General features: G+C 34.0%; 1 protein-coding gene across 1 annotated transcript in view; it reads right to left on the bottom strand.

Moving 5' to 3' along the window:
• Positions 1-23,745, bottom strand: part of LOC138323911 (extracellular serine/threonine protein kinase FAM20C-like) — a 37,237-nt gene extending 13,492 nt beyond the window's left edge. The window contains exons 1-4 of the mRNA XM_069268841.1: positions 22,309-23,745; positions 4,687-4,811; positions 4,182-4,260; positions 1,195-1,287 (exon numbers count right to left, since the gene is read on the bottom strand). Of these exons, the coding sequence (XP_069124942.1) occupies positions 1,195-1,287; positions 4,182-4,260; positions 4,687-4,811; positions 22,309-22,820 (809 nt within the window). The 5' untranslated portion in view covers positions 22,821-23,745. The remainder of the gene's footprint in view (positions 1-1,194; positions 1,288-4,181; positions 4,261-4,686; positions 4,812-22,308) is intronic.
• Between the last annotated feature and the right edge of the window lie 2,675 nt (positions 23,746-26,420).

The raw sequence follows: 26,420 nt of genomic DNA, 5'->3' as shown, positions 1-26,420 counted from the left end.
ATTGAATGGAAATCTGACAGGTACATGTATATAGGGGAGTGAATGAATGGGAATCTATCTATCAAAGAAATCTCTTCCTTGGCTCCGAGGGCCTTCGAACCCTTCAGGGAGAGAGCTTTCTCGATTCCCGGACACCGAAACTGTGAATCTCAAAGGTTTTCTGCTTGCCCGTGATCGACAAAAACGGTGGGAATTTCCATGCCATTGAAGGAAGTGCACATCACCCAACCACTGGATATATTATTGAGTTTCATTTTCATGCACGTGGATTCCTGGATACAGTTTAAGTAGCATCTGAACTTCAAATGAACCTTGTGTTAACATAAATGTTTGAGCAGGATTGATTGATTGTAAGCAAAAACATCAGAAGAGCATTTCAGAATTATTTATGAACTTAACAGGTAATACGTTAGCATCCATATTAATTGCTATCGACTTTCTTAGGAGACCTTAGTTAATATATGTGTCCCTATGCTGTACTACATGTGTCTTGTATAGAACGTACTGATACATGTATATCTTTCTCAAACGGTATAGAACAAATACACACATCATGTTTGAATTACAAGTACCCGTATACATATTTATCTATAAATAATTCAATTTTGCTTGTTACGAGCATTTTCATTGGCTTAAAATTTACTTTATCGGCTCATAAAGGAAAAAAATGGCATCGCTGTTTGTAACGTTGCTTCTGATTGGCTGAGATGACAGCGTAATGACTTCATTGACAAAAGAGTCCCAAAATGAATTATGAGTATTAAAGAGATTATCTTTAGTAAATTGAATTATTAGGATTAATTTGAATATATTTTTTATGTTATGGAGATATATCACAAAAATCTGAGCCTACTCTCATCATTATTTAGAGTACACTCAGATTTTTGTGTTATATCTCCATAACATAAAAATCTATTCAAGTTAATCCTTAAATATCATCATTGACCATCGACCTAGAGGACAAAAATTTTGACAAGTTATCGTTGATAAATGGTTCTAGAGGAAAGTACAGTTTATAAGTATTTAGTCAGGACCTATAACGTGTCAGGTAAACAATGGCTGTTTCGCGCGTGTGACCTTAATATTAGTAGAATTGTGTTGACTATAGTCATAGTTTACAGCGCTTTGAACAGCCGAAATCTTTTGACCATTGGTCTTAACGGTCAGTGCCTTGACCAGTATAGCCATGCTTACTTGTCTAAGTAGAATGCTGCGACTTCTGCGTTATGGCGCTCGTAGTCACTGAAGTAGAAATGATTTGGGAGTGTCTCCTGCTCTCGGGGGTACCTGAAGAAAAATCAAAGGAATCCGGTTAGAATAAGATAACACGAGGCAATTACACGGAGAGCATATTTCGTTTTTACACATTACTGAGTTACTTCCCTTGCAGGTAGGCATCGACTGTGACGTCATTGTTTTGCGAGCGAAACTCACATCGTTTCTTACTAGGATCGAGGGTGTTTTGATGGACAATGACATCGACAATTTGATCTATGCATTTGATTTATTCGTCCAGTCTAATGATTGTTTACGAAAAGGTTAAAGATATTTTAAGTTACTTTGAACATACAATTATTCCTTAAACCCACGACGACTGCAAAGCGACTACGCTGCTTTTGTTTATTTCATTCCAATTGATGATTGTTATAAGATATTTATAGACAGTATTATGAAACTATATCGAAATATGATTCGTTCAATTTATTTCTTTGTGCAATGATTTTTACTGAAAGGTCAAAGTTGAACAGACAGGCTTACTAAATCGACATAAAACCACTATGGTAGATATTTCATAGCCATCTTTTACCATAATGAATATCTGTGATGCAATATTTATGGCAGTGGTATTTGATTCATTCGATTTAGCCTAGTCGAAGTAATTTTCATAAGGGAGCGGTGAAAGATATAGATTTCTTTGACTAAACTGATATTCTGGAAACGCATGCCTACGATGATGATTTTTGCTAACTTTTGGAAATGTAAAGAAATAAGCGAAGGTGTCATACCACATGATTCAGCAAAAGATGCTAAGCCAAAGCAAATTTGTGAATCCAAATTCAGGGGAGGATTAAGCAAGGTGTTATGTGTAGAGAATTCAATCGAAGATAAGTGATGAAGTCAACGAATTGTAATCAAGGATTAAACGGAGATTATTTTAAAATACAAAAATGATTAAGCAAACGTATGAAAGGAATGCAAGAGAATATTACACGGAAGTCTTAAGGCAATATAATAACATGATGATGAAGTCATTAATTTTGCTTATCTTAAATTATACATGTATTTATTTTATATATCTTTTTTATTATATTTTAAACCAGTACTTTGATAAAAATGTATATACTCTTTGTTAGTTGAAAGTAGTTTGATCATTTGCCTTTTAAAAAAAAAAAATTGATGAAATGACATAATTTAGCGGAGATGGTATGAAAATGTAAGACAAAGTTAAACAACTAGAAATCGAAAAGAGAATTCAAGAAAGGATTGAGAAAATATTGTAGGAAATGTTATTAGAAATGATTTAATTTCGTGATTTAGATTCCTATTGTTTTACTGTATCAGTGCTCAGAACATTTCCTTGAAGTTCCTTATTAACCGCTTTGGGATATAAGTTACTAAAATATATAAGATGAAGGTAGCTGAGAGAGAAATGATGTTTAAAAGGAAGTTTTATGCGGATGTCGAGGTAAAAGGAAAGAATATAGTTCATAAGATTTCCAGTGGGTAATTCATGACTGAATAACATATTTAACCGACGGATGTTAAAAGTCTTGTGTTCACCTTGTGGTGGAAGAACCACGCCTTTCCACAAACAGCTCTTGTATTCAATATTATAGCTGCACTTATTCTATTTAAATTTTAAATTCCTTTCAGACTTGTTACGTCAGCCTAAAAGTGTGCTCTATGTGACTCATACTTTCCATTGTGATATGTAATTTGCTTAAGACGATATGCACAGAGCGTCAATTTTATCCATTCGGAACTTTAACAATAAGAACATATGTCGATTGACGCATGTGTCGAACGTCAATTTTATCAATTTGGCACTTTAAATATAAGAACATATGTCAATTGACAAATGTGTAATCGGTACACACAGAAAATGTCTTTTTATGACAGAAATTGGCTCTTGTAAACAATCGCTGTGTTGTTATTTTATGTAAATATTTAAGGATTGCCATTGTTATACCAAAGTACGTCACCTTTTAAAAGTTTATGACATATCGAAAAAAAACTATCGATTGAAATAAAACTCTTTAGTTATATGGCTGAGGTTCCTCTTCACGTACACGGTCAAAGGTCAACACGACCTTCGTAAGTTTCCGGAAACTACGAAATATTTTCCTTACGGAAATAATTCGTCCTGATAGATTTTATATGAGAATTTATCTAAAAGTAGCTTATTAATAATCTTTTCTATCTAATTGGTATTACTGGTTGTATTATATACTCTGAAAAGGCGCGTGTTCAATACCGGTAAGAATTTACATGCACTCTTACACAAATTTTGAAGTTTGATTTATGCGCGCTGCCATGTTTAATATTGGCTCATCACATTGGAACTTAGATTTTCATCAATACACATATATAGTCTTAAACATGCTGATGATAAACCGGTGATTCAAACTGCGATAAAAATAACTTCTGCTGTCAGTCGTAAAATATTAATCAATCACAACTTGTCGTTGACAGTTAATAATTTATATCATTATATTCATTATTATAATGTTAGTTCTAATTATGGCACGTTGTGCTTTTTATCAAAAAGTAAAAACGAGCACCAAACCAGCTACAGTATTTTTTTTATTGTAGCAGAGAATATAGTCCTAATGTTGTTTACTGTAAAACAATTTTTTTCGCGGCTAACTGAGTTCGCATTTTCATGTCTATGGTGTTTTTTCATGATTGTTTATTTTTACGATTTATTTTACTTTTTTTTAAAAACATATTCGTAGCGATTTATTTCCCCAACTTCTTCTTACGCATGAATTACAATTCAATCGCGTGCGAAAATAAGTTTTAGTTTACTGTTACAGTATTTGATATGAGTTATATATATTGTTATATGGTATTATTTATATTGATTTGTTTATGAGAATGACATCATGTATTTGCACGAAAAGGATATGATTTTCTCACAAAACTAAGGAAGAAACAGAAACGCGCTCTAGGTATCTCACCTCATCGGCTTGAACAACGCTTGCCCTTCATCACTGAACGTTATAATCAACTTCAGCTGTGTCCCTCCTTCTTTCAGTTCTGAAAATTTATAATTATCATGAATTACTATCAAATTAGATTATTTATCAAAAATAAAATATTTAACGAATATTGTCAAAACGGCAACTGAATAACTGTATGACTTTCTGCCTTCCCATTTGTTGGAATATTCATGGATTTATCTTAAGATTTTGAATTTCATCAATTTTCCCAAAAAAGACGTTTTGTTTTATTTAGGCATTATTTTGAGAAACATAATGTAGACCTTTGACAATTGCTTAATTCTTTATATAAAATAGTTTATGAAATATTTTGATAAGATAGGATTGTTTCCCTCTTTGTACAGGATAATACTGGTACAGTACATGAACCGTTTAACCGTTTTGCGTTGCGTTTACGTTAGGCTGGGAATGTAAAACGGGTCACGTAATGTACAATAGTTCAGACTTTTCATATTTTACCTACCAACGTCGACAATAGGCTCCCGGGCAATGTCCCTTAGAAGATCGTCGACAGTTGACTCGTCAGGGTTATAGAGATGGTACTGATGGATACCTTTGTGAAACCTCTCCCAACTCGTCGTCAAAGACCTGTACACGACAGGGAGAAACGGTTAGAAAAGCAACGAATAACTCACTATCCTGAAACGTTAGTAATGATATATTGGTGTAGATTATCGTTACTGAAACCGAAACACGACATATGATATCACAATATAAAAACATTTACATCTGATTATTCAACTGAGAAAGCAATCTTCTGTGATGGAATATCGATACAAAGTTCGAACATAGTTTTGAGTTTTTTCGTAATGCTCGTAAATTATGTGAAAATATAATACTACTGACATGACATCGTTTGATTTTTCGGTTTTATTGCGAAATTTTGACAAATAATCATAACAGATATCAACATAACCTTCAGACTTCAGACTTCTGAAAATGGTTCAATATTTATTATACAATTTTACACCATTACCATAACAGCCATTCTTCTTCATCACCTTAGATAATTCATGAATTCGTAGTCTTAAAGTTGGAACTCATACTAACCCAACTCACGATGTCATAATAACACCAATTCCTAGAAAACCATCTCTAATAAGCCCTAATCCACAACCACCACTCTATGCAAGTATACTACAGGTTTTTTGATAGTTAAATGAAAATTTATGTCAGTAAAACAAACTGCTTATTCTTCTGGAAAAATATTCATATCTGATGGAATGGGATCATGGAGGATTGTGTGAAGGTTGTAATACGGTCATTTGCAAATGGTAATATGCTGTAGTTAACAGTACCATGTATTTTCTGCTGAGGAGAATGAATGTCTGAATGACATGTTTATAGACATTTTAAAAGTATTGGATTCACATTTGAAAGAGAAACGCCTGTCTACAAACACCTTTTGTATTCTTTTTGTTTTAGCTCTTTATGTGTTGACCTAGTTCACGTTTTTGTTTCCTCGCAATATGAATATGTTGGTCTGCATACATCTACGTTATTGTTATTTGTTCAATACTATGAGCTAAAAATACTGACCGGTGATACATCTCATAATTATTGATGTGATGTCTCCGTCGTGGGAGTATGATGGTGGTAGTGTAAAGAGGATGGCTTTATATGTATGTGTGGCTCGTATCATAACCACAATAGCCTGTTGGACAGTATTATCATCATATCTATAACAATCCCTAACACAATGTCCAAACACTAATGAGTTGTACGTGTTTATGTATCGAATAAAAAAATCCATTTTTATATTGCGTACTAACAGTCATATCATTGGTCCTTGTGTGGTCAAGCAAGATGTACATGATTTTAGTCGATAGGACCCGTCACGCCAATGTCCAGACATTCATTAGTAACGGACACTGACCATTCATGTATGCACTAATACTGACCATCACTATGACAAGCCCGTGTGACAGACTGTTAGTATGTTCTACATATAAAACATATAAACCTGATTACACATAGTGCTTTTGATGAATTACTACGCGCCCCTTGGGGGTGTTTGTTTCGCTTTCGCCATTGACGCCGTTGTATAGAGACGGAGTTGTATTTATGTTTTTGTCTGAGAGTCAAGGTCAAGTTGTTTCCTTATACCACAGTGCATTATATATAAATAAAAATGACATGCTATTTTTTTGCGTCCACTTAGAAATTTCAACAATTTTTTACAATCATCGTCTTCTAAATGCATGCATGTTTTGTCTGGATGACAAACGTTGTTTTCTTTTCATTTCATTTCCGCAAAAACTTGCTCAGTGTAAATATATACGCAAATACTAAGGCAGTAAAACAACAATAAATGAAATGGTAAACAATAGTACCAAGTCCTTAAAGATGCTCCACCGCCGACAGAGCATAAATGATATTCATCATTCGAACAATAATTTGTGTTTAATCGTGTATATATATGCCTAATTAACACAAAAAATAATATAAAATAATTTATTTCGCCTTTGGTGCATGTTCAATCAGTACTTCATTTCATATAGAATATAGTGCCACGGAAATTTTTCGGGATGCAATTAATTGTTTTTCATATTTTTAACTTGAAGTAAAATTAGAAGCTCAAACTTTTCAATGGTGCTAATGGTGTAAAGCAAGTAACTTTTGTAACAGAAGAAAAATACTAAATCGTCTGCTCCTGTTTTTGATAGTGAAAAAATACCATTTGTCAGCGGTGGAGCATCTTTAAGTGGATAAACGATTGTTTGCAGATTCTCTTTGTCTATTAACCTTATACTTAGTTGATTTGTTGATTTGTCTCATTCGAAAACAACATTGAAGTCACTCTGAAAAATTCAGTAAGAAATTATATTTCATTCTCCAATCTAAGTCTGTAACGTAACAGATTATACATACACTACATAAATACATATATAAGTATTTTTTCATCTATGACAACATGAACAGAACGTGTCTTCATGAACGTCAAGATTTACATAAATTAGAATAATTATATTTTTATTAAGTCGACAATTAACATATACGACAGTCAGTGAATTAAGACATACATTTTTTTGTAATTTAGTGTATCGTTGTACAGTACATATATTCCTAATGTCGTTGCTTACAAATCTGGTTGCTGGCGATCAATTGGTACTCAAAACAATGATCTACATTGTTGTGCAAGCATATGCGCGTGTTGCACGTGCGAATACATTCGCGAGATACGCGCGTGCATTTGTAGAAGTTGGTGCATGTGAATACTGGCAATACCAGACGACTAAAATCTAGTGTCAAGTGCTTTTAAAAAAAGAAATATATAGGTTTTATATAGCAATTACTTGTTTGTCGAAATTGAATGAAAACAATACCTTAAAATGAGAAATACAAATTTTCAAAATCGATTTCTTATAAATAGATATAAAGGTTAGACCTTGACACAAGTAATATTTAGCCATCTGATACGTAAAGGCGTGCTTAGACTCTTTAGTTCTTTACCTCGCAGCTTTTTCGCGTTCAGCAAGAACCTCCTTTATCATTATGGACTTCTTTTCTTGACTTAAATATGGTTGCTTACGCATACGTTTTAAAATGCTATAAATACAACAAAAATAGGATATTACATTTTGTTATAAAGGACACTATCTACTTAGTGTATTGCTGTTCAGATTTTTATAGTACGGAATTAACGTTTGCTAATCTGAACATCAAAACCAGTCATGCATGCATGAAGCACGACATAGCTGTTTATATGTTAATGTAATTATATAGAGCAAAAAGTAAAACAATGTGATAATGTAAAATCATCCCCAGAGGCTATTTACTCTGGTACAGTACATGAATGTCATTGTTTATAGAATAAAGTTGATGGTAATCGTAACCACAGAGAAAATTGACAGAATTTCCATCCTTCATATTTACTCAATGAATGAAATGCTTCAATAGATAATCAACAAAGGTTATTATTTTAGATCTGTGTAATCTATTGTTTCTATCGTACATACCTTAACATATGTGTATAGTAGTTAAAATAAATGTGTAACAAACGTTCATTGCAAAAATGGTTATAAGCCAATTCGCATAACTTAAACATTTAAAAAATAATAAAGTGTGTATCGTGTGGCAAGGGGCAGCATTGTATCTTATTGTATCAGGCCAACATACATGTTTCTACATTAATTGTCTTATTTTCAGACATTTATCATTTAAATATATTTACTATTGTTTGTACTTGTGAAACTCATCAATAGGCCCAGGTTGGCTTCACTTCCTTAATTAATAATTGAAACAAGTGATAATGAACACTTTAAATACTACTGTACAGTGTCAGAGTCACAATTGAACAAAATCGATATGTTTATGATTAAAGATAATTACCAAAATTTAAGTTTTGATTTCAAGTGCGATTAAAAGTGGAGCTTAGTTAGTGATGGTACATTTGTGTTTGGTACGCTATACACACATTTTGGTGACGTCAAAGTATCGATGCAACTCAACCGGAACATTAGCAAACCATCAATCAAATACATGGTTAGGACTTGTGAAACTCATCACAAGTTCGTATGTATACTTGTCAGCACGGAATAATTTGAGATCAGTGAAGTGTAACCAAACAAATCAAGACATTGAGACACAAAACCAGGTATAAATAATTATATACAAACATTAATTATAAACAAAAAATAAGTATAAACAAACAATAATTATAAACAAACAATAATTATAAACAAACAATAATTCTAAATTTGAATGAATAATTCTAAATTGTAATAAATAATGAACAAATACAATAAATAACGAAAATTTTCAATAAATATTTATATATTTGAACAAATGTAGAGATTTTGACTCTCTTGACATGTAAATGCTTCATATAAAAACAATTATAATTTTCTATTAGATATTCATTTTGAATTAAACAAAAAAATGATGCTATCACCTCATGAATGAACTTAATCCAACTATTTTATTCTTATCAGTGTAAGTTTTATATTTGTTCTTCAAAACGTTTTAATATGTTTTGTTTTAAGAACATATGGACATCACAGTTATTGTGTATGTGGCCTGATCATGATGGTTTGCATGGCTGCGTGCATGTGTAGTGAATACACATGTATATGTGTATCAGTTCCACACGTGAATGCATACCTCAAACGGGAATGTGCATGAGAGATGTGCTTTTAACATTTAGATGCATATATGTGTGTAGAAGAACAGAGAAAATACACATATGATTCCTGTCGAGTGCATTGACCAAGAATCGAGCCTGGGTATCTGGTGTGAAAAACTACTGAGCCAAAAAAAAGAAGCATGCTCCCTCAGCTGAGTATCAGAGACCGTATTTAAAACTATGTATAAACCACACCGACCCACTCGGTTTACATGTGTTATTAAGAGGAAAATTCAGAGTATGGACACCGTACAAGTGTACATAGTTTGCTCTTGACCACTACACCGTACATCAAAGGGCAGATGACACACGTAAGAAAGCTGTAGGCGGTCTCTTTGTCACGGAAAATAGTTCGTGCTAGAGGTACACACGACGTGATACATACACACGTATTTTAAAATAGGCGAAATGAGAATAGAACATGTGCAATTTGAAATCTTAGAGAAGTTTTTATCTGAATGAAATGCTTTCAATCTACACCTGCCCTTGTATTTTTTCAATTAGTTTATTTTCTTCAATGAAATTAAGACATTCTTCAGTAAGTCTATTTCGAGCTACCAAAGCGACGTAGGTACATTATGATTTGCCGTAAATAAGAACCACCTTTCGGGAATTGTAAAGTCTCAAACAAGAGCATAATAAACTATATAAATATCTCTTTCTTGGAGTTATTCTTCTTTTCTACGCTTATATTTCTTTTTATTGCATACACACGCTCCATGTTCTCAACACTTATAAGCCTAAGAAATGAAAACGAAACAAATCTGTTCTGAAAAAATCAGGTTCAATATCCTAAAAGATAAGTATACCGCCTAAAGAAGGTGCACATGTGTCGTAAATCAACAGGAATTATCGACCTTCAACAAAAATGACTCCTAGCAATTGCAAAACATGAAAATGATTCATTAAAAAACATTTATATATATATAAAAAAAAAAAAAAAAAAAAAAAAAAAAAAAAAAAAAAAAAAAAACAACATAGCGGTAAACGTTAAACGCTTTATGAAGTGTGTGTTTGCTCCACATAGTTACACATGTCATGGTCAAAAGTAAAAAATGTGTCGAAAACAAGTGAAAATCCCCAATAAAGAGAGAAAGCCTTTACGCATACTCTTAAATAATTAGTAATGTTTCAATTTCCTAATTTTCATAAAAAGGAAAACATTAACTTTTACCGCTTTGTAAATAACTTTATGAGATGATATATTGTCTTTTGTTTGCCAGAAGAAACAAACAAAACTTGAAACAGACAATACAACAGCTGTTGGTTAATGTAAATGAACGCGGAGACAGTTTTGATAAGAAAACACCCACTAATTAACAGCCAGACAAACGTAATGTTCTAATTCGTTCCAGAAGGAGTTGTTTTTATGTTGGGTGGAAAACAGTCAATTAACTTATTTTAAGATATTATGGGACAATTTGCTTAAAGACATAACATAATAACTGTTTGTTTCTCCCTATGATCGTAATATCAGGATACCGTAGCTGATTTCTTTCGCTTAAAACGAAATCGACAACACTAGAATTCATTGGGTGCATGTCGATGAAGAGTATGGAAAAGTTTCAGGTCCGATATGATGGTCGGGAAATACTCCTTGTGTAAAATTAATTATGACTTGCTCGGAATCTCTAGTTATACATTGGCTTCAGTTCTCATCACATTTTTTATATTGTCGCACAGTATATATTGAACTTCATTAAGACCTATATTTAACCTCGATCTGACCTTGATTTAACCTCGATCTGACCTAGATTTAACCTCGATTTGATCTAGATTTAACCTCGATCTGACCTAGATTTAACCTCGATCTGACCTAGATTTAACCTCGATCTGACCTAGATTTAACCTCGATATGATGTAGATTACACCTTTGCACGGTGAGACAAAGAGCACTTACTACAAAGGAACATTGGTTTAAATCTTCTTATTGATCTTAGATTGACATAGTTGTTTTTAGTGCCTGTAAACATTTACCTTTACGTCAGGAAGGTGAAAACTATAAATAATTAAATCGAATTTAATGTCGTCAATTAGTCTAATAACTACTTGTTTACAGACCATTAATAACGTCTGTCTTTAAGAACATTACATAGATATAAATAAGTGTAATAAGTTAAATATGAACAAAGACTCCATGGCGTCTAGCTCTCATTTCAAAGGGTAAATGCCATCTGGTATAGCTTACTCATAATTCAAACAAGTATTATTTCGGCATTAATTGTAACTTTGGTCGTTTGAAGCAAACAAGGCGGTGACTATGAACAAGCTTCGTAAATTTCTTTATTTTTATTTATTATTTATGGTGAACGTAACAGCCTATACCTTTTAACAAACCGAACCACATTCCACGGAACACGACATTACGGTTCTGAGAAGAATCGACCGAAATGCTATTAGAATACATCTCAGAAAGATTTACATAGATATTGCTTTCTGTATTTTCGTATCTGCCACATGTGTTTCTTAGTGTCAGTTACCAGACGGCAGGTCAAATGAAACTGAAATCCCCTCAAGTTATTCCCATGCTTTCGTGATGTTCTGATTTACATTGTTAAGCCAGCATGAATACAATAATTTGCATAATTACACGTGCACACGTCACGGAATCGTGGCAAGACATGCTGAAATGTTTGTGAATGCTGACTGAGATAAAAAAAATGTTTGGGGTCGGGATTTAGACATGTTTTGTTTTTAAAAACACAACTCCTGACACATACATTTGCTCCCCATGTCACGACATGCTCATTCATCACATATAATTATGGGGAAGGAAAATGCTATTTTCATCTCAATATGGCTTATTACCATGTGTAAACCAAATAGACAACGCTAAATAATTCATAATTGCTACTTCACTAAAACCTTTCAAAGTTAAACTGTAGGAACACTTATATTTTAATGTGAATCCATCTTGATTATGTATTTTACATACTGCTTTTACACAATGTATTTATATATAGATATTTTATGATATGTCATGTTTTTCGGTCGTAGGAAAACGGAAAACGGGAGTATTATGATAAAAATAGTGAGCCTATAACAAGTACCTTGAATTAATCTGATATATAGACAATGGACAATTCTGTCTCCACGACTACTCTCCTATAATATTAAACCTTACTGTGGTATTTAAATGATAGTAATAACTTCAAGTGACGTTTAGCTTACAAAAAGCATTACACCAACAAATGAATCGTGCAATGATATCGGTAATATATAAATATTTTTTTTCTCTTAGCGGAGGATGATTTGACTTATGCGACATGCATAAGAAATATTCCCCAATTATCACTATTTTTTATCTGTTATCTAAGTTTGATCGATATAGGATTTTATAGTCAATATAATATTATAGTCATTCATGCAAATCGTTAAATACGATGGCGATAGCACTTAATGACCTTTCATCACCAAAACTCGAGCTGTCAGGTAGTCGGTGACGCGAAGAATTATGTCACTTACAATGATCATTTTATACAAGGAAATTGAAAAGATGTTCTGAGATACTGTAGGTCACAGGCGTAACAAGGTTACTGGGCAAATGAAATTAACAGTGATGTTTATTTCAACACACTTGAAACCAAGGTAAACAGATTAATCTTCACTGTTTAAATACAAGAAGCGTCTCCATAAGGGTAGTAAATGAAAGCTTTGTGATAAATCTCCTAGTCAATTTAATAAGATATCCCCTTGCCGAGATACATCATAGTCTATAAACGTCAATTTCTGCTTAGCGGCAAGCATAACGGATGTTGGCGATTGCTTTGCCAATCGTCAGTATATTGATGTGACCAGGGATAATTTGACCGGGTGGGGTGTGTTGGTCGATGTCTTTGGAGGCAGACATCGGTGAGATACTATTGCAAGGCGATGCAACACAATTATACGTCAGTCTCCCAAAACATTAACACACGCAACACATCACATAAGCAGAGGATGTCCTTAAATGGTCTTAGGTGTTAATAGGACATTAGGCCTTTTCAATTTCAATTTCAATAAATTTTAATTCAATACATCATTTAAAAAGGGTTTGAACAACAGGCATAGCCTATATAAGTTCTTTCCCCAATCATTCAAATAATTAAAATCTAATATATCCTTTCTTTAAAGATTCGCGATAAAGATATGAACTTTTGTTATTTTTTAAATATAACTTGAACGAATTTTTTTTATATTATGAAACGTCTGAATGTACTCTAAAATATATTCAAGTTAATTCATATTATTAAGTCTTTTCATCTCTAGTTCCACGTTGATGGACTCCATTCCCTTCATCATTGCAAACATTACGTCGTACTTTGTTTTGTAGCTGGTTAATGTTGGCAACATTTGTGAAAAATATTAGTTTCAGGTGAAAAAATAAAAATGTAGCAGTTTTGGAATATATTTTTTTTAATGGAAGTATTATCATCGATTACACCACCGAATCATTTGCTCTCTCAACATCTAACGTAACAGTCTTTGTGAAAAATGTTAGTTTCGGTTGGAAAAAATAAAAATGCAGCAGTTTTGGAATATATTTGAAAATTTTTACTAGAGGGGGTAGTACCTGAAGTGATGAAAGTATTATCATCGATTACACCACCGAATCATTTGCTATCTCAACATCTAACGTAACAGTCTTCAAGCCCTATAGCTACCTTTACCCTTTGACATAATTATGTCATTATAAGTACCACTCACATTCCCACCGTCATATTTACCGTTTTAGGTTTCAGTATATAAGCTGTTGCCTCCTCATATGACATTGCCTTTTATCTTATCTTTTCAGCAATCGCATCAAATTCGCGCGTTAATGACATGATAACGCATAATAAGGGAATAAAATTCCTCGGAAACGATTAAGGGCGAGTAGAGTTTCTGCTTTCCGATCACTAGTAGGCGATGTTATTTGGAATTGAAGGTGAACGACTGTGAAGGTTGGAGACACAACGTAGAAAGAGATTCGAATGATACAGTGGTAGTATGATTTCCAATCCTGGATTTTCCCTCCAGATAATCCACCTAAACGACATTGAGTGTGCTTGATAGTATTTATACTTAGAAAGGCATAATATTTTGAACACACCATGCAATAGGCTTGGGTACTTGTGTACAGTATTGTCTTACTAGTAAAAGATTCATTTTTGTACAGTTTTGTTTAGTAAGAGATGCGATTTTTTTTCAATATTGCCAAGGGAACGATGCCTTAGAAATAAATTTACAGGAAATACATGAAGGTGAAGGTGAAAGCATTAATGTTTAATGACGTTCTTTAATTTAGATCAGCGTTCGAAATTCACGCCTGTTCGTCTGCCCATGACCGACAACTTTATAGTAGTACAGACAATTGATGTCATGCAACAGGTCCTCTGACAGGCAACTTTTTGGTCCAGTTCTGATTAGACTACTAAAGATATACAAAGCACAAATAGCAGTGGCATTGTAGAAAGGTTGAAGGTCAAATTGTACAAAACGGATATTCGTAATATTCTGGTGTTCAGTCAACTTTGTTGAAAGCACACGACACTAAAACATATATGTGGATATTTTTGTTAGTAAAACTATTGCTCTGCTAGTATATGAATTTTAACGTTGTAACAGTCAGAACCAGTAACTTTTAGGGTCAGTCGGTCCTTAGGACCAGCTGGAAAATGCCCTTTAAGGGGAACAATGATTTAGATAGAGACATATTTCACTTGTTTGTCGTATGGTATAAGGCCTGTTTTATTATCACAAAAGAGACAGATACTAATTACTTTAAATTTGTCCATGAGCCCTGTTACTCTAAACACAAATATCGGATTAACTAGCTCAGATAGTAAACGTTTGAACATACCGACCGTGAGTTAATTGTTACAAGTGAGCAATTATAAAAAATATAACTCAAATGATTTAAGTTTTGAACATTTTGACATATAATTAGTTTAATCCTTTTAAAGCAATTCAGTCACGTAATAATTCACAAGCTAGGCAACCAATCAAAACTGTCGATCTGTAAGGAAATTTTTATCTGGGAAAATAAACACACTTGTTGTCTACAAGTCCCAGAGGAATTGACATTCCTACAGATTATTTTTTCTAATAGGTCAAGGTCAAACAACGTTATCCATAATGTGTTGTAACACATCGACATTCCAGCTATCATACAGTTATCATAGTAAAGATGGGGATATATCCATATTTCCATTCCTTGAATACCGGTATTTATCATTCGAACTCACCTACCGAGAAAATTAGTAAGAGTAGATTGCCATTTACTTTGAAATTAGTTTGAAAATTACAGTTATGGAAATTTTCGATAATTTTTATCAATAGTTTTACTCTCTTTACGGTGACATATTGGGATATTCAGTGAGTAACCAGAAACAAAAAGGAAAACATGTCTGAATATTTGTATTTCCCTGAAGTATTTCCTTCAAAGCTTACGTTTTTGGTTAAGTGTACCCCATGCTTCCTTTTAAAGGTACTGTGTTTACACTTCCATGATTTATCGATTTAATAACAAAATGATAAGATCAGCAAAACGTGACACAAAATGAAAGACTGAAACTTATATTACGAAGTATCCGGAAATTTTGTCTCTCTAGAGGTTCAGTTATTAGATATAGCTTACGTTGAGTGTAAAACATTTTGTTTACCTTGTCTGGGTTTGTCAGTTTACAATTTACTGTGGTATATGATAAATGTTATGTAGAAACTTTAAGTATAACTTATACAAGTGGTAGGTTTTGTTCATGTTCAACGCGTTCAGTGAGTGAGTTGGACTATTTGTTTGGACGTTGTCAGTATAATATGACCGTGTGGAATATGCTATTGGTGGTATTGGCAGATGCTTCAGTGAGATAGCACTATACAAAGACTACCGCTATTTAAAAGAGAAATAATACGTAATTCCGTAGCCTCTCAAAACATGCAGACACTCATTCACGTAGCACAGGGGAGGCGTCCTTAAATGGACGACGTCAATCTAAATCAAGCAACGAACTGATCTGTATAGTGAGTCTAAACAATCTCGTATTTCTAATTTTTTTACAAAATGTGGTCAAATATGACGAATCTCTTTTATTTTAAGCATCTTAAAATCAAATAAAAATAATGTATCAATAGCATTAACTACTTATATGAAATAATTTCTATTAGATGAGGTGTACTTTAAGCCAATCTATTTCCGCTGCGACTTAATATTACTTATTCACCTTTTATCAGTGACCAAATGCCAAAATAACATCTCTATGATTGAATCTGTTTCGCGCTGGTTGCTTTTATTGAATTTTAATCAAAATAGATAAATTGATTAATAAATTAATCGCGAAAATAATCGCATGGCCAAAATGATTTGGTTTGTAGTATGTTTGTGATGGACGTATTTGGCTGTAACAATAATATATGGAATAAGGGCGAATGGCAACAGGCACATGATAATCTCGCCAATATGTACGAATGACGTCAAGTTGTCCATCCCGGGGAGCCGGGATCTGGGACCTAACCAGGGAGAAGATGTAAAGTTAAGATCTTCAATAATTTAAACACGAACTCTCAACACCAACATCATCTACCTTTATATGCAATGAGTCTGCTGTCACTTCGCCTAAGGCAAATGAAGAATAGGTATACTACACGTAAACTGGTGTTCATTCGCGTGAAAGATAGATGGGTAAACTTGACACCTTGTATAAATACATATATACCTAGATACAGAACATAAAACAATTAAGAATACCAAGCAAGTCTCAATAGGAAGACACTAGTCTTTATACAATGAGATATATGTGTTGATCTTCCACTTAATATGAACATGAAGTGTATTTGTAATTACTTTTCAATATTCTGTTTGATGATTATTTGATATATCTTTAACTACCGACGTTTCGGTATATATTTTTGAAATACAGTATACAAAATTGCCGAAAACTTATACGATCCACATGAGTAAGTAAATAATTGAAATAGTGTGTGATCTTTTACTGTGTAGGTTGTTTTTGGAAAAAAAAATGTTTGTGAATAAATGTATCAAGTAATTACTCCTCGTTCCTTAATGGTATATCCTCTTTCAAAGAATAATTGAAAATTCATGTAATGATCGAAAATGGAATTTATTTGACATTAGTAAACGTTTAAAAAAGAATTAATTTAAGCCTACACTGATTTCGTTGGTCTTAATTGCTTATCATCATCAGACCAGCTCATTACACAAAAGGACTCCAATTGGGAAGTTGGTGTTTATAGTCGGAATGCGGTTTTGTCGTGGGAAACTACGGTTTATTAACTCTTCATTTGACTGGTTGGGGTGTGTTGTTCAGTGTCTCCGGCAATTTGGTTCAGTGGGATAGCACTATAAAACGGACAAGAGTACCACTATCGCAAGGAGACACAACACGAATCTACCACAGCCTCCTGAATCTCCCATACACCTACTGTACACATGAAGGTCATTCTAATAATCTTAAGCTGTTGATATGCATGGCGCTGTACAAAATGACTCTAAAGTTTATGTATATAAAAAAAACAAATATATAAAAGCATATATACGTTTTACAGTTCTATCCCAAAGACACATACAGTCGAACACATCAAACAGGGCACCAAATCCGATCATAATTAACTACTGAAAAACGCAGTCCTGCAAGCTGAGTGTATTTTGTATATGTGTTTACCGTTAAGACGATGATGATGCCTGAAAATTGGTAATATTCTGCTGGCTGACAAAGCTAAGATTAAAGCCTTATTTGGTATTTTGTAAATAAAAGTATTTGTTTCGTTTATTATCAAGATTCAAGTACAAAAGGCAGGATTTTGTTTATAGGAATGCTTTAAATATGTGAAAGTCAGCCATGCCTTGATAGAGTTCATTCCTCGTAAGCTTAAAAATGGCTGCTGCATTCTAATTTCGTAAATGGAGTTAAATAGATAAATTAAACGTCCTGAAGAGATAGTGATATATCCAAGTTTACTATTTGATGGTTAAGATAGTTGGTTACAAATACCGCTGTAGTCACGGTTTGTAAAGAGAGAATGTTTATTTAGCTGATAGAAACAAAAACAATGGGGTTAGAGGCTACAGTTTGTCTGGAATCTGGTTCTATGCTATTCCTTACTATTTAGAAACCCAAATTTATAATCCCATTCCAAGCTATGTTAACTCATTTTAAACTCAATAATAACCTAAATCTCCACGCTTTACGTTTTACTCTAGATTAACCCGAATTTTGACCTTTAAACCACAGTATTTCATTCCAGCCTAAATAAAACCATGTTTATATTTTTCATAGCCTTGAATAATTTATCATTTTAAAATCTCATAACCCCAGTAGTTAATTTCAGTCGCCATTTTGTAGATATCGAACATCCCTACTTTCTTAAAACTTTTTCGTATAATCTACAACATACCCACATGTGTAGATACTATTTACAATTATCAGTAATCCATTCTGGTGTAATATTTTACTTGATTTCTAACCCCTAAGCCCTTCCCCGTATCACCTAAATGTTAAACATTAATATGGTACTTTAGATATCATTCTCCTTGGCCTCTAAACCTGAAATTCTCTTCCGTACACCACTTCCTTTCATTCCATATCTTAAGGCGGATCCTTTCTCATGTTCTCTAAACCTGTATGTGTGCCCCAAATATATTTGGCTATGTTCGCACAGCTTTAATATCTCTCATTTCGGCCTTAATGCCTGAAATATATTAATCTATCCCATAACTAACCCTAACTTCTCCCAAACACGACCTGACTTTAAATATAATACTTTCTCTACTAACCCTAGCTTCTCCCCAACAGACTAAACCTTCAACGTCATCCTTTCTCTACTAACCCTAACTTCTCCCCAACAGACTAAACCTTCAACGTCATCCTTTCTCTACTAACCCTAACTTCTCCCCAACAGACTAAACCTTCAACGTCATCCTTTCTCTACTAACCCTAACTTCTCCCCAACAGACTAAACCTTCAACGTCATCCTTTCTCTACTAACCCTAACTTCTCCCCAACAGACTAAACCTTCAACGTCATCCTTTCTCTACTAACCCTAACTTCTCCCCAACAGACTAAACCTTCAACGTCATCCTTTCTCTACTAACCCTAACTTCTCCCCAACAGACTAAACCTTCAACGTCATCCTTTCTCTACTAACCCTAGCTTCTCCCCAACAGACTAAACCTTCAACGTCATCCTTTCTCTACTAACCCTAACTTCTCCCCAAACAGACTAAACCTTCAACGTCATCCTTTCTCTACTAACCCTAACTTCTCCCCACAGACTAAACCTTCAACGTATCCTTTCTCTACTAACTATCCTCAGCTTCTCCCCAACAGACTAAACCTTCAACGTCATCCTTTCTCTACTAACCCTAACTTCTCCCCAACAGACTAAACCTTCATCATCCTTTCTCTACTAACCCTAACTTCTCCCCAACAGACTAAACCTTCAACGTCATCCTTTCTCTACTAACCCTAACTTCTCCCCAACAGACTAAACCTTCAACGTCATCCTTTCTCTACTAACCTACTTCTCCCAACAGACTAAACCTTCAACTCATCCTTTCTCTACTAACCCTAACTTCTCCCCAGACTAAACCTTCAACGTCATCCTTTCTCTACTAACCTACTTCTCCACAGACTAAACCTTCAACATCATCCTTTCTCTACTAACCCTAACTTCTCCCCAACAGACTAAACCTTCAACGTCATCCTTTCTCTACTAACCCTAACTTCTCCCCAACAGACTAAACCTTCAACGTCATCCTTTCTCTACTAACCCTAGCTTCTCCCCAACAGACTAAACCTTCAACGTCATCCTTTCTCTACTAACCCTAGCTTCTCCCCAACAGACTAAACCTTCAACGTCATCCTTTCTCTACTAACCCTAACTTCTCCCCAACAGACTAAACCTTCAACATCATCCTTTCTCTACTAACCCTAACTTCTCCCCAACAGACTAAACCTTCAACATCATCCTTTCTCTACTAACCCTAACTTCTCCCAAACAGACTAAACCTTCAACGTCATCCTTTTTCTACCTACCCTAACTCTTGTACGCTCTTTCACTTTAGGTCATTCATCGACATTTATACATAGGAGAAATACTGATCTTTTCAACAGTAATATTAAGGGATTAATATTTACTGCACGTTTACTACTGAAGGAGAAATGATGTATGTGTGTGATTCATAACGATATCACCAGGGCTAAACGAAGATATTCAAGCTACCACAAGCTATATAATCGTCTCAATCATATTTGATCGTGACTCTGGTTCATCATCATTCGCCATTAAAGCAGTCAAAATATATCCATGCGACATTTTAAGCTGATATAATAGCAAAGAAATTAAGCTTATATCAGATTATACGAGAAATGCATTTTATGTGATATGAAGAACTCAGCGCGAATTGATTGGTACGATATATGATATGTTAATATATATCTCATTTGTACCGAGAAACTTGGTGTCTGTATATTCTCAAAGCTGGTAGAGATAGGTAGTCATGTTAACTCTTGCTGTTTTACACGAATTTTAACTTTATATGCAAATTTGATAGAAAAGTAATTAAGCTATATATTAATTACCTAGTGTGACGTAACGTACAAAGGTTACAATAATGTTGTTTAACATGTAAGAATAGATTAATTCACAGTTTTAAAGACTGAAATCGTGACGCTCTTAATGGCTTTTCTGTAGGAATCCCCCATTTATCTTAATCATGTAAAAATTATCTCATTGCCATTATTTTTTTTTCTAGATCTAGATTTGGTCATGTGATGAATATATCCTCCATGTGAAATGTCTTAATTAAGTATTTTTGTTAATTAATATATAATTAGATTACAACTTCATTAGTTAAACAATATACTCTTTATAACATGCAGAAACTACAATATCGTCCCAGACGATTCAATAAGAACAGGTCAACCAGACTGTTCCACTACCTGGTTCAATTCATAAACAATACTAATACAAGATAAATATAACTGTTTAGTCAATTGAAACGACACCCAAGATCTGCTACGATTTTACTTACACATTGTCACTAGTGTCAATATTGAATCTGAGCGATGGATTGTTTATATGCGAGCTCACTCTTAGACGTTTTGTACACAGAGGGAACGTTTGATTCGGTCGTAAAGTGGAGTTGGAGTTTTTCTTTTTATATCTTGATAATTGTTGATGCTAATGTCAATCCTTTTTTAATGTAATTATACTCCAAAATCATTATATTTACACTTTAATTCATACTCCAATAGCATTAATTTTACATCAAAACCTATACTCCAATATAATTACTTTTATACTGGAATTTATACTGAAATTTCTTTTCTTTTACAATGAAGTGAAGTCAAACTGGTTTTTAAAACGTCGAAAGTACCAAACAAGTTGTACAAGGTATTTGGAATCCAGTATATATATAGATTATCGTTCATATACAGCAAGTAGTTCCTATAGGTTTTTAGAAACATAATGCATTAGTGTTGACATAAGAATTGTATAGATTGTATGGAAATGGGGGCAACATCCATGCTATACAAAGGCAATATGTCAGCGGGCGTTTTATAAAGTGGATTTCATTTTCTCGTGTATCGAGAAGAATGGGACGGACGTGAAACCTGATATAACTGAGGAATTATCTGAAGTTAAGATCATTTGAATTTTTTTCTTATCCAGTAAGACCATACAACAACCATATAATACCTCCCAAAAAACCGAGACTGCCGACCACCATTGAAACTGTTTAGAAATGTAAACAATTAAGCGAAAAAAGACCGTGTACACACATATGCAAAGGGTTGTGGACTTTCATAGGAAGACACAGTGGTATACACCCCCTCATATTCATAACAAGGTTTCTGAATAAATCAAAACAGAATTTCTGAACGATATCAGCCACTGTCTAAGCGTGATATACCTGAATAATACAATTATACTTCATTAGTACTATAGTTTTACTCAAAATGCACAAAATAACATTACTTACCCTATAAAAGTTCTAAAAGCATCCAAACTGGTTCCTTTTCGTTTAATCCGTTTCCTTAACGTATTTAGATAATCATAATATGGTATCGTTTTCAATTTTGTGAAATCAAATTTACGTCTGTCGAAACTTTGCAGCTTGTCCAACAACATGTCAACATCAGAGTCGGTTTCATTAATCCTCAATAAAAATGGGGAAGACATCCAACTCTGAATTCCATCTCCCCTTCCTCGATGGTCGCTGGAATGTAACTGACTTTTCCCCACCCCCGGGGCTTTTCCGTCCCCTCCCTCGGGGCTGAAGTCATCACTAGTATAGTTGCTCTTATTAAGGCGCTTTCTAATTGCAGATATGTGCGATCCGTCATATTCTTTTCCGGCTTTTGCCATAGAGTTCTTTAAAAAGCCAGGTAATTTTTCCGGATTAGCATTGTAAATTGTTTCTACACCCACGTAAAATAAAGTTAATACTGTTAGTCCCACACCAGAGATAACGGCTCTCTGTCTTAACTTCATGCTGCGAGCTGTGACACTAAACTGCTAATGCCTGGCTCCATACCTTTACTCCGGACCTGCGCACATGTGACTACGGACGTACCTGCTGAACGACTCGGCAGAACGTAGGTATACTCATTACATATATATATATCTACATGTTTGTGGACGTCGCCCTAACACAGGTATACCTACATAATACACACATGTATAGGTGTGTGTTTACCTGTGCTTATTCATACTAAATAAACGTATTCAAATACACATCGTGTAGAACGACAAAAAATGTCTGAAAGTAGAATACTGCTACCCAAACAAGTATTTCATTTTGTCATGGACCAATTATTACAGACGGTGGGGTTCAGTTCCTGTATATACAAGCCTATCGTTTATCACACAACATAATATGATATCACCTTGGTCATTATGTAGCTATATGTCCATGATGAAGTACAGCTCTAAATACTCCAGAGTCGGCGTGGGCAGACGACAACCTCACACTTTTCCTAGTTCCTAACCACACACATTAATCCATACTGTCCCAGTGTTGATTCGGTAACGCACTTTGTAAAGAGCTGTCCGCCTGGGTTCGTTTTATAGTATAAACATCGTCACAATCAAAGGCCTGGCAATAGGCTGTTTATTGATCAAAATTACTTAAAGGTAGAAGCACTATCCTTTTCGTTCATGCTTCGCTGGAAACGCCGAGACGATACGGGTAAGACATTTAGACAAACACATAATGTGTATTAAGACCTTATGTTGATGGATCGTAATTTCCCGACTCGTTCCTTCATTATATTAACACCAAAACAACGGTTTAGATAAATTTATGTAGAAGCCATTAAACCATACACTGCTTTATAGATGCATGAAAGAAATTCCTTTGGAAACGTATAAAAGCTTCATTTTTCACAGTCCTAGAAAACTGCCGGGGACAGTATAACACCGCACACGTAAAGCATACCAAACAATACACGGTTTCGTAAAGCTTTGATTCATTTACTACATCATAGGAGTACCACATGAACGATATCGATGTGCGAAGCACCGAGCATTCCCGCGTTCGGTATGGAGCCCTCCAGCATCTGTTGCAGACTGGATGTTTCGGCGCGGGGTGGATAGCTCTCACAAGGACACAAGTGTTCACCATTCGGCGAACTCATTTTATGTGCAAGCATTAAATTTTTCAAGAGAGGACTACTGCTGTGTATGTAATTAGGCCCTCACTCTTTAACAGCGCAAGTTTCCACGTGAATACAAAGTTACACACATTTAAAAACAAATCTCGTTTATAGAACAGCCTCATAATCTATCTAGTTTGTCTCCTGGTCAAGGGCGTTGAGTAGAGAATATTGTTAATGGTCGTTATGTCTCAGTAATTTTATTACCGGGAAGCCATGACTGCAGATAAGTGCTATGCATACGATTTTCAAGGAATTGCTAGCCAAAATCAAATCACCGTTAGAGTATTTCCCATCGAGTGTTGACGGGTTGTTAGCTAGGAGCGGAGACGCAACTTGATGTATGGGGCAAATTAATATCAGCATACATATTGCGCCAATTTCTCCCACATTTTATCACTAGTTTACACCTAAACGATTTCAGTAAGGCCGAGTGCATATTTTATTAAAGCTTACGATTTTATGGTTTTTGTATAAAAACCAAGTACATTTTTAAGCCATTACGTAATGTAACAAATTTTGGCCAGAACAAATATCAAATTGTTGTTCTTGATAATTATAACACTCTAAAACCAATTAATATTTTGGCGCGATGCATGTCATTGCAATTTATTTAAATAATGGTTTCGCGAACGCACGTAACTTATAAATAAAAATGATAAAAGAATATTAATAAAAAAGAAAATAACAAAAAACAAACAACCATGTTCTATCACAAGGCGTGACTAAGTCGATAAACGAGACAGAAAACATCTGTTGAAATTGACAAAAGAATATTTCAATTACATTAATTACAGCTAAAATAAACCAATATTTAATAGTAAATATGAAATCGAGATATCAACTTGACTTCTCACAAAGGTCAAAGGTCAAGGTCAAGCATCACATTAATTGATTGACGTGACCGGAATACCATTTCTTATATAGATTTAAGATTTCATTGAGTTGGCAATGTACTATCACGCTTGGCTACACGAAAGACTAAAAAGAACTCTGAATTGCCCCTATTGTCTTCTAGGATAAAAATACAATTTATACAATTAAGTTGACGTTGTAAGTTAGGATTGGGGTAATGTTAAGAAAGTTTTACCTACGGTAATAAAGGATAATTTATGTTATTACTACCAACAGAATTGAAGGCAATGGACCGACCATTAAAACAGTCGAGATTAAAGATATAGTTTTGTTTAGTTCAGTTGTTACCATTTAGTTATAAATTTAACGGATATCATGTCATGTCTTAAAATTTAGTACATTATGTTAGTTGTTTCACACTTGGTTTGACCTAAAACACCAAACGCTTACCCCTCATGAACACCTGGGTCTAATTCTCTCTTTCTTCGCTTTCTGTCAAGGAGGTCTCACAAGACATAATGATATATGACATTATGTTTTTTTATTTCAAATTGTGCCATGTTCACTCGATATTCTAATATGGGTCTGTGTAGTCAAGATTATTCTACTGTACTGAACGGTAGGATAAGGTGTACTATTGTCTATAATAATCTGCAGGGTAACCATTTGCATGTGCGATGAATCTAACACGATATGTTTCATATAAGATGAGAAGATGAGGTTTTTCCAACCTTATATGCTTTTTAGTGCTTTTATTAACAAATTTAATGGCATTTAATACATGCTAACTTTTCAATAATGTATGCCTTTGAGTTTTTATCAGATAAAACCTATCTTAGTTCACACATGTGCTACTTACAGGTGAATAGAGGAAAACACGATGGTATAATGTTGTATATCTAAAAACATGTACGTCAATATTGTAAAATCAACAAACGATGAAACTGATTAAATGTTATCGATTTCTTAATGCAATCCAAACAAACACTATGTTCCAATTATGGAATCCGAAGTATCGATCATACAATTTTAGTATGTTTTCTATTGGTGTCCTGGATCGATAGACCGGCCCTGTGACAACTAGATTGGTAGTCAATGGCTTCCACACTAAATGGAGAATCTATTAATTTCATTTTAACCTGTTTCCTAAAACTCGAATACCTTAACAATTCTGTATAGTTTTATATAAATGATCGGATATCTTGAGCTCAATTTTAGTTTGTTTTGTCATTTTTGTTTGTTTGTTTATTCTATATTAAGTTTTATTATAATCTATCTTATGTTACAATTTTGCAAAATCGAAATACATCAAACAAATTTTTTTATAACTGTACGAAGTAAATGTATGCATTCTTGTTTTTAGAAAGAAAATTACTTTTGAAAGAACCGCCTCAAGAACAATATAAGAATAGTAAACAACATGAAAGTTAGAATTCTTAAAAATCAGAAGATAAATTAGTATATAATGCTACCACAAACATTTGTAGCTAGCATAATGGCTTTTATGTCCCTGCCATTACGAAATCGTCATTACAATGAAATATCATTAACTGTCAAAAATTTCACATTTGGGCTATTGAAT

This window comes from Argopecten irradians, chromosome 5, assembly GCF_041381155.1.
Source record: "Argopecten irradians isolate NY chromosome 5, Ai_NY, whole genome shotgun sequence".
Taxonomy (NCBI): domain Eukaryota; kingdom Metazoa; phylum Mollusca; class Bivalvia; order Pectinida; family Pectinidae; genus Argopecten; species Argopecten irradians.
Note: the sequence above shows the minus strand (reverse complement) of the source record. Positions and strands in the feature narration are given on the sequence as shown.